Raw genomic sequence first — 14,008 nt, forward strand, 5'->3', positions numbered from 1 at the left:
TGAGCGAAAGGAACACACTCATTGAAGAAACAAATTCAATTCGATCTAAACTGTTTATAGAGAGTGAAGCTGAATTTAGTTGGGCTGCTAGAGTTCTGAATGATGCTAGGAATAATTTAGGTGTAAATGTGAGCCTTCAGACTTGAGCATTCCGCATTGGTCGCAGACATTGTTTCCAATTATGAAGGTCATTTGTTGTTCTTTAACGCTTGTTCATACTTCAAGAATAACATCTTACGTCGTTTTAATTTGCTTGCTCATATTTCACAGTGAAGGAGAAGGATTATCTTGAGAGAATTAGAGATTTAGAAACTCGCTTAACTGCTAAAGAATAAGAATCTTCTACTCGGAACTTCAGGTACCAACAATTAAAGAAAAAATGGACCAGTATGGTTTCAAACAACAACAATGACGCTAATCGCGCTCGTATAGATGTTGTTAAACGAGTCTGTCTAGAGAATAATATCCCTGTCTCGAAATATAAGTTTCCAGAGATTCCTGAAAAATGTACTTATTCCTGATATTATAATCAGTGATGAAGAAGATGAAGATTCTGAAGAAGAAGTTAGTGATTTTGATGCTGAGCGAGAAGATGAAGGAAATGAAGATTAATCCTTCATTTTTTTCTTGTTACAAATTCCTTGGTTGTAAATTCTTCTTTCTTTTTGTATATCTTGAAGATATCAACTTATATCCTTTTAATGCAAATCTTCTTTTCTTCGTGTTCATGCTGAAAATATTATTTCTCACATGTATATAAGACTATTAAATGGGGCAATTAACATTTCCTTGCATTCTCATTCTCTTAGGTCTTATTTTTCCTTCCTATGTAAAGGTCTTATGTTGCCTTATTTCTGAGCGACGAGATTGCAGGCTGTCTTTACATCATAGTGTATCGACCCATTAATCTCGTCTTATCTTTTTCTTGTATTATTTGCTCTTCAGGTTTTATCGCATAAATATGAAAAGTCTTATTACTCGCATGAGTAAAAAGTCTCATGACATTTACATCTTTTGACACAATTCAGCTCCCTAACGGAGGGTGCCGTCCTTATCTTCTCCTTGGTTGCCTCTTCAAGGAAGCTTACCTCTACCGGGTTAAGGTTATGGCTCTTCCCATCCGGTAATTCAACAACCAGTTGATTTCGCAGTCTTGTAACTATTAATTTACAAGACTGCACCCTAAGTGGGATATCTTCGGACCGAGTGCATCATAGTCAGGACTTGTCAAGAGTGGAAAGATACGCTCCAGACGCCCCGGGCACTCTTGACTCAACCGTGTATCTCGGCGCCCTGATCGAGTTTCTGCACTCCTTGGGAGAGACTTTCTCACCTTAGTTTCTCAATCTAAGATTATTACCTTAGACTGAAAATTTAAGGTACCTCTCCCGGATGGGAATTTTCGTTTATTCTCACCCCAAATCTCCATAACTCAAGTTCCAGGGACGGTGTTGCTTTCCCTTGAGTCATGATTTCTAGGTTTCTCCGACTATGATGTGCGATAGGTCTTACTTTTCTTCCTCTTGCAGATATGGGAACTAGGTTGCACGCCATATTCAGATTCCTAGTCTATATGATAATAAATATCATTTCTGTTGCCTTATTTTAAGGTCTTATTTAAAGATTTAACTCTTTCTTTTTTCTTTGACGTAATATCACTATATGAAATTTGAATTTTTCATTCCATATTTCCAATATTTGAGTTTTCACAACTCTAGTATAAAGATTTTTTTATTGTTTTTGTTTCGCATAAAGAAAAGCATGTGCATTCCTCATACTACTCTTTTTCTCTCCTTAAGCTTGCAAATGTTTTGCAGAATATTAGTTCGCATAATCTTTCATTCTCCTCTATGAGAGATTCTTAGTATCCTTTGTTTTTGTCTTGAAAATAGAACTTCTTCCTCTGCATGCTTCCTTCTTCTGTAGAAGCAATATGTCTGATTCGCTTAACACTGTTATTCGCAGAAGATTCCGCTTCAGTATTCGGCTTATTTGTTTACAATGAACTTCTCAGCTTTAATTTCTACAAAAGTTTGTGCATTCCTCAAATTTATATACTGCATCTACCATTAACTTCTCAGCTCTTTGACTCTCTGTGATACGTTGTTTCCAATTCCTTCGCTTACTTTCTCTTTCTTCGCACTTATCAATGTCGCTTTCTTGACAGTTCCTACTTTTAATTGTATCTCCTCTGATTATTCCAATGCCATTAGGCAAAGGGAACTTTATGCATTGATGAAATGTCGATGTCACCCTCAGTATACTGTGCAACCATGGTCTACCAATTAAAGAATTATAAGGTGATTCGACATCCACTACACAGAAAACAATGTCCGTTGATAGGTTCTGTAGGCGAATTCGCATTGTCACTTCTCCTTTTGTCTTGTTCGCAGCTCCATTAAATCCATAAATTTTGTATATTGAAGGAATTAACTCGTCATCTCTTCCGCCCATAGTTTTGTATGTGTGATAGAAAAGGATATCAACAGAACTTCCAGTATCTATTAGTATTCTATTCATATCCCATGTATTTGCTTCATCCTATTCATCATCCTCTACTTTCGGATTTGGATTAATTCCCAATCTTACCACCAATGGACATTCATGTGATTCTCCTCCCCCTTGTGTTTCTTCTGCACTGAATGAGATAACTTGTTTTTGCCACTCTTTTAATGGTGATACTTTCACAATATTTAGGATCTCTTTGCCTTCAACATCTCTCGCATACAACCGACTTAAGATATTATCATGGAAATCTTCTATATTCTTGAATGAATGTATAATCGAATTACAATACAAGTTCTTTGCTTTCACACCTACTTCAATTATATGTACATTCTTTCCATTATCCGCTCTATACTCATTTCCCCTTGGTGGTGGTGGTGGAAAATTCTTTGGTTGTGCTAAGAAATGATTCAACTTTCCTTGTTCAATCATCCTTAATATGATTTTCCTTACATTTCTGCAGTTACTTGTTATGTGACCGTGAAATATATGATATACACAAAATTCTTTACTCCTTCTCCCTGGTGGTGGTTCGTCTCCTGCATTATGTGGTTCTGGAATATCTTCCTTTAGGATGGCAGCTTCCCATATCTTATCCACCGTGGTATTCAACTTTGGTAAATTTATCTGCTCCCACACTATTCTTCCAGTTTTTTTTTATTATAATGTGTTTGTGGACCTCCAGAACTTCCTGGTTGAATCGTATTAGTACCTCCTCGATTGTGATGTTGCTTTTCAAACCCTGCTTGATCTGCACTACCCATGACTACCAGTTTTTGTTCCATTTCTGCAACATTCCTTCATTGATTCCCTTGCGATGTACTCGCAACAGTATTTGTCAATCTTGGAAGTAAACTTGCATTTCCACCCTTCGCATCTGGTATTGCAACTCCTTACGACTCCATATCTTTTTGTTCTTCAAGTGCTATGTACTCTTTTTAAAATTCGCGCAATTCTGACATTGTTATCGTATCCTTTATCCGAAAGATTTGTGTATACAATAAATTTGTAGCAAAGAGAGCATTGATAAATGCAAGAATAAGGTGTCGCTCATCTATTCGTCTTCACATTTCGCTACACATGGTTCTCCAGCGTGTTGTTAGATGACGCAAAGTCTCATTTGTTCTTCCGCGAAGTCCGAATGTTGTCTCAATCCCATGTCTTGACATATTATTGCTGATGTATTGTCCTAAAAAGACGTTTTGTAAATGGTGAAATGACCCAATTGATTCTACTGGTAGCCCTTCAAACCATTTCAAAGCTTCTCCCGCCAAGCTCGCAGCAAAATATTTACACATGACTGCATCATTATTTTCCCATTGCAATAGAGATCGGGTGTAGGCTTTCACATATTTTACTGCACAAACACTTCCATAAAATATACTAGTAAACACTGGTAAGCTGCACTTGGAAGGTATTGCTGCCCTTTGGATTTGTTTTGTAAAAGGAGTTTTTCCAGCTTCTTCTACTGCTTCTTCTAATTGTCTCCTTCCACCATTTCTTCGTGTAGTCATCATTTCTCTTAATTCTGCCATTTCTCTCAAAATTTCTTCACTTAAGGTTTGATCTAAATCTTCTAGCATTGGTCTTTTTAATCTTTATTGCCTCAGTCTATTCTCATGATTATTCTGACGTATTGCCTCTTGTATTTCGCATTCTTCAGCTTCTTCTCTTCTTCGCCTACGCCTTTCTCTCTCAATGTTCATATCATTATGCACTCTATCATGCCTCTCTTCTTCATCTCTTCTTTGTTCTGTATCATCCATGCGATAACGTTCGCGTCGTCTTAATCTATTGTCATGATTGTTTTGACGTAACACTTCCTGCAATTCTCTCGCTTCAATTTCTTCTATTCTTCTCTGTCTATTTCTTCCATCTCTCGCACGTGTAATCTCCTCTTCGCGCTCATACTGATTCCTCACCATTTCTCTTTCATGTAACATCATATGCTCTTGTCTTAGATCATCTTCCTCTTTTTCAATATTATGATTTGTACGACGAAGAAGCTCACGTGGATGTTCATATCGTTTAGTTCCTCGATCTTGAATTGTACGTCTTCTCTCCTGTTGATCCTGTGAATTGTTATTTTCTTGCGAATTTTCTTCAATAACTTGCATGCGATGTCTTTGCCTATCATTTTCACGGTTAGATTGACTTTGTTTTGATGAACTTCTGCTTGACATTGATCTTGACCTTGTAGCACTTCTTGATCTCTGTTCATGTAACCTAAGATTTTCTTCTCTCAGATCATTATTTTGACGAATCAAATTCGCACGCTCTTTGTCATCTCTTCTCTGTTCTGCAATCAATCTTTGTCTAAGTTCTGCAATTGTCATATCTTCTTCATTTTCATCAATCCTTCCTGGTATTCCAGTCCTTTGTGTTTCCTCTCCAGTAGAACTTGTTTGCGAAGTATGAACACTTACTCTATCATAATTAATATCATTGTTCCGCTCTTGTTCGGGCTGAGGTTCATGTTGGAGTTCATTTTCTTAAGTTTCTTCTATTCTTTCCTCTTGGTGATCAAGATTTGTAATTCTTCTTCTTTCTGCGATTCTATTGCTCCTTCTAGCCGCTGTTCCTTGCTCAACAGTAGATCCGAGTCTCACCATCTTTAATTTCAAAGAATTAAAAGTTTTCTCCACAATTTTCAGATCTTACTTTTTCTAAGATTCAATGGATTTACTAAGAGGATTTATCACCCGTCCCTGTTTCTAGCGCCAAAAATAAAGTTGCAAGTTTCCTCACAACCACATTCAACTGTAACTATAATCAATATTAGGTAATCATCATTAAACTCTTCATTGATTATCAAGACTTAAGTCGATTAACAAGATGGATACAAGTATTACAACAATCTTACTTGCTCCTAAATTTACTTTCTCTCTCCTAATTTCTTGTCTAGCACTCACTAACTAGATCTCTCCCACAAGTAATAACCTCTCCTCTTTATATAAGATCTTACATAGTGGATGACATCTAAGAGATCCTTTATTTTCGGAATCTCTATGCGACACACTTGCTCGTGTACAATCACTCGTTCTCGCACAGACCATACTTCGCACAGATCTTCACACTTTACTTGTGACTTTGCTGACATCATCCATTACGTCATCTCAACCTTGCTGTGTACGATCTCCCTCGTTTAAATTATATAGTCTTTACTTCGCATACTTACTAACATGTGCGATATCTCACTCGTACAGTGACCTTACTCAATCTCTTGGTTTTTCTTTTCATAGGTACGCCTTAAAAGATAGAACAAGACAAAGTATGATTTGAGGCATTCATGTGCACTTAATTCACAGTATGCTATAACTGGATTAAGGGTGCACAGGAACCGAGCCGGACCGACGGACCGTCCCGGTACCGGTGGAACCGTACCTGGTTTTGTACCGAACCGAGGAACGGGGTACATGTACCGGTCCTAAAAATAGGAACCGAGGCTAGGGAGGTACAGGTACACGGCCCTGGCCTAGTCCCGTACCGTCCGGACCGAAAGTACCGACGATTTCTAACCATTAGATTTAGGGGTACTGAACTAATAATAGCCGTTAGATTAGGGGTGGTATATATAGAACCTAACGCTAGGGTTTTTCATTTTCGTTTTTTCCGTCTTCTCTCTGAGAAAGAGAACTGAGAAGAACTCTGTCTCTGATTCTCTGAACTCCATAGATTAGTCTCCAATTCTCCATTAAATCATTAATCTCCAACAACGAACAACACCAGTTACTCCACCTCTCGATCCAGAAGAAGAATGAGAAAAGTCAGTGATTTGTGTAAGTTTTTTTTATTTTTTTTGCTTTTTTTTTCTCCAATTTTTAATCAATTTCTATTAGTTATTGTGTTTAAATCGTTTGATTTGGACTATGGGTTCCTTGATTTTTTAAATTTGAGCTTTATTTGACTTTTGATTAATTTAATTTAGGGTTTTAAACTTTTAATTTCACAGGGTAAGTTATCACTCACGCCAGGGAGAAGACGAAGGGAAAGGATTCAAGGAAGAAGGAACCATCCAACTTTAACCAAGGAAACCCATTAAGGTACTTTTTATTTCTTCCTTTTTATAATTTTTTCAATTAATACTGTTTGAGACCGAGTGTTCTTTAAGATCTTTTGAGCTAACCAATTTTTTTGTTTTGAGTTTTTAATTTTTGAGTTTTTAATTAAATAGTTTTTAATTAATACTGTTTGAGTTGTCATTTGCCAATAATTTCCACACTTAGTAACCTATACTTCTCAAATTGGCATAGAGAACCTAGCTATAGGCTCTTAACAGCAAGAACTATCTAATTTCTTTTTTGTTTAAAACAATTCTATACAAGTATGAAGAACCTCATGCATTTGTTTCTGTACCCATCTTCCATCTCATCCTCACATGGCTTTAGTCTTAAGAGCTGGGAAATGTGTGTGTATTTGTACTATGTATACTTTTATTCTTTTTTGTAATTTTTTTCACAGTAGTTTAGTTGTATAGAGCATGTCCTTCCCTGGTTCAATTTCATTAAACTAATCTTCCTCATTGTCTTTTAATGGGTTTTGCCGTGCAGTGATGACTGTACTCTATAAGCTATATTTAAAGTTGCTTATTGTTGTTTCATTGATGGAACATGACAGCCGGTAGTTATTGTAAGCAGTTAAGCGGGTAGCTTCATTCCATAGGCTAAAATGTAGCAAACAAGCAGAGTATTTTTAGGGTTAGTGGAGGATCATGTCTTTCCTAATCCAGGGGATAAATGACACTTTAGTGAAAACAACACATATTTTATGCTACTAAGAGTTATACATGATATTCATTTTTCAAGTAATGTCGTGTTTGTTGTCTGTCTTTAACGCTGTAGCTATCTTTTTTTGTTTATTTGTTTTCTTAGGAACAACTTTAGTCTCATGCCTCTAGCTGAGGACGTTCTAGCTTGTATTATGTACTTACGTTTATGTTTATTTGTGATTTGTCTGTGATCAGTCATGGATGCATCAAGTCTAGCTTGTGGAACAGCTACTCCTATACCTACTTCAGCTGCTACACCTACGCCTGCTACATATACATTTGTTGGATCCTCTATCCAACCAACTTACCATCGTATTGTAGACTTGTAGTATTGTTTGTGTTGGTCAGTGTCAGTGTGTGTGTTTGTGTGCTACTGTACTGCTTCTTGTTAGTTGTTATTTTTTCAGATTTTCAAGACTTTGGTTGTTTGGCACTTTGGATAGCTAGTATTATTGCCACTTGTTAGTTGTTACTTTGTTCTTTGATTGAGATTTGCTTAATATATTGAAAAACAGGTAAAACTAAAAGGAAAATTTGTCTGAGAAACAAAAAAAAAAATTTTATCTGAAAAGTCACAGGAACCGACCGGTACCGGTCCCGTACCGGAACTGTACATGTACCGAATGGTACCGGAACCGAGGTACACGGTACCGGTACCGGTCCAAAATATGGGAACCGACCCCTGGGAGGTACAAGTACTCGGCCTCGGCAAGAACCGAGCCGAACCGTACCGTGTGCACCCTTAAACTGGATGGGATTCCCTGTCTCGAGAACCACAACATTTGTAGTTTTCTTCCAATATATGAAGGTCATGATTTGATTTTTCAAGTTTGGGTTTCCGATTTGAGTATTCCACACAATTATTGATGTATTGTTTTGAGGGTGAAGATGGAAATGAAATGCACTATGATCAAATGGGTGCTGAGGATATATATGGAAAGGCAAAGGCCTAAGCAATGGAAACGACAAAGGCCTTAAATACGGCTTAAAGTATAGGCGAAGGCAATAGATACGTAGACAGAGACGTTCATCGGAGAACTGGTTTACTAGGGGCAAGGGATCAATTTCTAGCCCATCTTGATTCACCACGAGGCAAATGTGAACATCCAACAAATCTCAGTGCAGCGAAACACAACTCGTATTATTAACGGAAGTTTCTCACGCATATGTCAGAAGCCTGAATCACATACTGCGTTCCACCCCACCACAATTCTCATATCACCATCATTCTTCTAATACACTATTTCTTCACAACACACAAAGGACAAATATGACAAGGGTATAAATGCAACTTTAATCTACATAGTGGTAGATAGTCATCATCAATTTTACCAAGGAATGAGTCACTGTTTTGAAAAAAAAGCTTTACCATGTGCTATCACCTTCCTTAATTAGCTTAGTATGGGCTTGGTAGCATGCAACTAAATTGGTATAGATGCAGCAGCAGCACCTTGTTGGTAGTTTCCTCAAACTAGCTATATTCTTCCACAAACTACATTGAAGTATTGAACTTGCTTCTAAGTTCTAAATCTCTCTTGTTTTTCTTTCATCAGAACAGAATGAAGTTTCAACAGGTGATGATTCTCTCCATGTCCACACTTCTTCTACTTCCATTACTTGTTCCTGAATCGTCGTCTAGTTCTCCATCTGGAGTTGATCATCAAGGAAGTTCATCTATTTCTCCATCTGGAGTTGATCATCATGGCAGTGCATCTAGTTCTCCATCTGGAGTTGATCATCAAGGAAGTTCATCTATTTCTCCATCTGGAGTTGATCATCAAGGAAGTTCATCTATTTCTCCATCTGGAGTTGATCATCATGGCAGTTCGTCTATTTCTCCATCTGGAGTTGATCATCATGGTAGTCCGTCTATTTCTCCGTCTGAAGATGATGATCAGATGAGTCTTCTTGAAAATTTACTAGCCGCACTAATTGCAGTTGTGGTTGTTCTCGGGCCTTGGTTACTGCTGAGGCTCTGCTTTGCTAATCTCTGGGTCTGTTGCGCTTTGTATGCTCTACTGTTTGGCTTATTTCTGATTTTCTGGCACAGATTTGAGTATCCTTGAGAAATGCCCAATCGAAGTATCCTTTAGAACATATACATATTGAAGATTTCAATTCATCAATTTATGTATTCTGATTGAGAGGTCGTTTCACTCTTTGTAAGAGTTTATCTTCCTCAAGTCTACTGGAATTATTAGAAGTTATCTGCAAAATGAAAGATTTTCGTTTTTAAAACTAAAAGTTCTTCTTGAATGCAAGTTTCTTTATCTTTCTTCTGCAAAATGAAAAAAATCTATTTGGCAAAAAAAAAATCAACTGGCTTCGCCCAGGTTTGAACTGGAGACCTTCAGTGTGTTAGACTGACGTGATAACCAACTACACCACGAAACCATTGGTGGTAACAGTTCTCCAGGAAATCATTCGTTATAAAAATGACCGCCAGGTTTTTATTATGCCACCAACTGAGAACCAGTAAAAATAATGTACACTGGAAATGCTGAAATGTCTAAATCTAAATCCTAAAAAAAAAATCTCATTAGGTATCATTCATATTTTTCTATCCCAACTTCAACATCTAAATGACTATGGCCGAGGAAGTTGTCAATGTGTGCATTTACCATGCAACAACAAAGAAGAGAGTTGGCTCTATCATGTCGGGAGGATGTTCTCCTTGTACTGTCATTACTCTGACCATAGCTGAGCGTTTGATTATAATCTAGGAAATCAATTTTCCAATACTGCTTCTAGGACAGTCATTGTTTACTGGTCTGCAGTCTTTGGGTTAAAATGATACTAGCATTTTAATCAGATTGGAAAAGCCAAATAAAAAACCAAAAGATACTTTGCTCATATATAGTCCAAAGACTCCAAACATTAGAAAACGTTACATGACCAGGAAGATAAGGTCTTCGATATCGTCGAAGAATCTATCCATACAAAACCTAATCCAATAACAATTTCTCATTGAGAAAATCGTTCAAGCAAGGAAATTTGAAGAAACAAAAGTATATAGAAAAGAAAAATGGGTGTTCATTTCCGCAGACGAACAATTCTGGTCATGTTTTCCATTGTTGTTTCAGTCCTATGCACCATTAGCAAGGTGAGCTGCGTTCCAAACACAAACACAACATCCATCCTGTGCAATTCTGGTGTATATACAAAAGGTGATCCTTTCACTACAAGTCTAGCTTATGTTCTATCTGATTTAGAAGCTAGTACACCAGTAACTAAAGGTTACAACTACATTAACATTTCTCCTTTTCCTAACTCATTCGCCCATGGTCATGCTACCTGCAATTCTACAATTCTGAGTAACGACTGCACCACATGTCTGGGTGTAGCTATACAATTAATGATTAATACTTGCAGTAACCGAATCGGTGCTAGTTCTGTACTCTATGATTGTTCAATTAGATATGAACAATATCCATTTGATGACTAATCAATCAATCAATCTAAGTTTTTCCATTTTGTTTTCAAATTGTAAAGTGTCTTTGATTCCAACAACCATGGCAAAATTATCAAACAGAAATCAAATACTACTAATAATTATCATGTTGAGAAGCATAATAGACATCGATTTCACAACTGAAAAACCCTAAAATTAAAAATTTGAAGCATGAAAAACCCTAAAATAAACTGAAACAAGAAATTGAAACTGATAAAAGAAAGAAAATGGAACTAACTATTTGAGGTTACTAAGGTCAGATGCAACATCTTCTTTTTCTTCATCAGAGAGTGATTTGTTATTGTCTTCTTCTTCATCATCGGGATCATGAGATGGATCAGATTTATCCATGGCTGCACGAGCTTTGTCAAGATATGGTTTGAATGCTATCTCCATAGTAAGCCAACCAAAAGCTAGAGCACCAAATACAACTAATGCTGATTTCAGTGAGTTCACCGTTGATGAAGATGATGATTTTCCCATTTTCTTTCTTTGCTCCTGTTTTTCCCCTTTTCTGTTTTTCAAAAAAAGTTCTGCTTCTCTGACTGTGAAGAGTCACAAGACTGGCAAGTATATAAAAGGCCTGAAGTCTGGCACAAAATAGAATCATGGCCCAGCAAATTAGAAACCGGCAAAGCCTATTCACATCCTTATGTTTCATGCTTTTTTGCACTGTATTCGCTGATATCGCAGCCGCAAAACCTGAGCTCTGGACCTCTGATCATCATTGGCGGCTCAACGATAACCTTTTTATGCATTTTCAAATGGGATTTATGGGTTTTTTTTTTTTGCTTGATGATAACTGCAATACTGTAATGGTAGTCTACAAAACAGCGAGTTACTACCAATGGATATCTATAGAATTCAGCTTATAGCAGTTTAACAACAAAAGTGCAAATCAACACACAAAAAAAGCCAGAAACATATCCAGATACTATGACATTTCATCGGTCATATTACATGTGACAATCAATTCTCTTTTCACTCTTCCTAGCCAGATTTTGCCTCCTTGCGTCGTCAGTAAGCATGACAAATACTGAGTGGAATTGCCTCCATTTAAGCAGTGTCGGTTTCAGTTAATGGAGCTGCAATGCCAAATAAATCAACTTATTAGGCATAAAAAACAAAAGATGCATAAAAGAAAAATGAAAAGAATAAACAATGACACTCTATGATCAGGTCACAGAAGTAAAAAACAGAAGGAAAGGAACAATGACGCTCCAACAATCATGGGGTTTTGTTGCTAACACCTAAAGAAAAATGTCAAGTACGATACCACAGAAAATCGAGAACTATTTAGGGTTGAAATCTACATACCAAGCAGGTCTTCATAGACATCTTCTAATTATGACGTATCAACCAAGGATGTGAAAAGACATAGTTCAAATTAAAATGACTGATAACTTAATAAACCTCGACTAAGTATTCGCCTTTCTTAAAAACACCCAACATAAACGACTGCTAACCACCAATTATAATATACAGTAGAAACTCTTTTACTTAATACTCGATTACGTAATTAATTCTCCTAAATAATATTTTTGACCGGTCCCGAATCGGGGACAACGTGCCAAATTAATAATTCGCTAAAATTATAAGATAATACATTTTTGATTAACTATTTAGATCCCATATGAAATATAAATTAATAATTCATTACATATATTCAATACATTAACGATTTACCAAGACTTTTTGAAAAATGTCTTCTGTTTTTGGCTAAAATCAATATCGCATTGAATTTTATCTCTAATTTTTCTTATCATTGTAAGAATTTTTGGTGTTGTTTTCTCATAGCTCGGCAAGAAATTATTCAATGTGATTGCCGCTTTAATAGCTTCGTTTCGTGAAGGGGGCTCTATCGTAGAACTTTGATTATCTTCTTCTACATCTTTACCAGTTCCCATAATGCTCTCGATTATTTCTTCATCAGTCAACAACTGTGTAACTTCATTTTCTTCCGGATAATTTAGGTTATCGTCGATATTCATTGAATTGTGATAGCCCAACTTCTCGATCAAATTTTGCAAGTCTTGAGTGAATTCACTGTCTATATGTTCATCCAAATTGTCTAAACTTATGTTATATGTTGATCGAAGTTTGCAAGTCCTGTAATATGTCTGTAAGTTCATCCAAATAATATCTTTTACAATGACAAAAGCAGTTTGTAAGCGTACTTGTACGAACGTCGATAGTCCATGATGAAATTGCAAGATTCATCTAACGCATTTATAAAAGATATTATATTTTGTTCGTAGAACAACTAATTATTTGATATGAAATTTACCTATAAGTTCATCTAACACATTTATAAAAGATATTATATTGTGTTTGTAGAAAAACTAATTATTTGATATGAAATTTAACTATAAGTTCATCTAACACATTTATAAAAGACATTATATTGTGTTCGTAGAAAAACTAATTATTTGATATGAAATTTACCTATAAGTTAATAAAGTATTAATTAATATATAAATTAATAATTACTAATTTATCGATTAATTAGTATCTCGTTTAATTAATAAATTTTGATGGTCCCGACAGTATTAATTTATAGAGTTTCTACTGTAACTGGGAGAGGTCTGCGATATGTAGGAGATGGCGGCCGACTTCCAGTCATGATCGATTATCCCTACGTGATAAATCATTGAAATCCCTACTTATATACAAATTTATTTGATGTTTCTGTAATGAGTTGCGATCTGTATTATGGTTGGATTTCATTTTCTTGTTCCTTAATTTGGAGCTTATTTTTGAATGTTTAGCTCCCTATATATGGGCGCATATCAGTAAAGCCTTTGCTCTCCCAGTTTTATTCTCTGACTTTCTGTTTGAGAAAGACAGAAGAAGAAGTAATTTGCCCGATTAATGTTTTTTTTTTTGGTTGAATTAACATGATTCCATCGAGTTTAATTAGCAACAAAAAATATAATTTCTTCCCGCATCTTATGAATGTATGGTTTTCTCTTTTAATTAGATGATCATGAATGCTTTACACGTACTAGCGCTACTAAACCCTCACCTTCAAAGATCCACCGTGAAAGACTCGGCTGACCAGATTAGAGAGATGTACGAAAGGCTTCCGTACTCACACGTTCTTCAAGTTGATCATTGATTGAGAAGAATATTGCACCGAAACGGGGAAGTGAAGCGAAGAGAAGGAGACCGATACGAGATAATGGTGGACTCGAAGATTATGGACACCTTGAGGAAAACCAGAGGAGCTAATTTGTAAATTATTAGTGTAAGGATTTAGATACAGCTAACTCAGATATAGTTAG

General features: G+C 36.2%; 1 protein-coding gene and 1 non-coding gene across 2 annotated transcripts; one reads left to right on the forward strand and one right to left on the reverse strand.

Moving 5' to 3' along the window:
• The first annotated feature begins 8,713 nt into the window (after positions 1-8,713).
• LOC113302716 (polysialoglycoprotein-like) lies at positions 8,714-9,456 on the forward strand. Its single transcript, XM_026551662.1, has 2 exons — positions 8,714-8,730; positions 8,827-9,456. The coding sequence occupies exon 2, from the start codon at positions 8,833-8,835 to the stop codon at positions 9,337-9,339; it is 507 nt and encodes a 168-aa protein (XP_026407447.1). The 5' UTR covers positions 8,714-8,730; positions 8,827-8,832; the 3' UTR covers positions 9,340-9,456.
• A 137-nt stretch (positions 9,457-9,593) lies between these two features.
• On the reverse strand, positions 9,594-9,667 carry TRNAV-AAC. Its single transcript has one exon. It is a non-coding gene; the product is annotated as a tRNA-Val (tRNA).
• Between the last annotated feature and the right edge of the window lie 4,341 nt (positions 9,668-14,008).

This window comes from Papaver somniferum, chromosome 8 (assembly GCF_003573695.1).
Source record: "Papaver somniferum cultivar HN1 chromosome 8, ASM357369v1, whole genome shotgun sequence".
Taxonomy (NCBI): Eukaryota; Viridiplantae; Streptophyta; class Magnoliopsida; order Ranunculales; family Papaveraceae; genus Papaver; species Papaver somniferum.

Bases quoted from the DNA above. Each gene is read 5' to 3' on its own strand.
- LOC113302716 (XM_026551662.1), top strand. From the start codon at position 8,833: ATGAAGTTTCAACAGGTGATGATTCTCTCCATGTCCACACTTCTTCTA.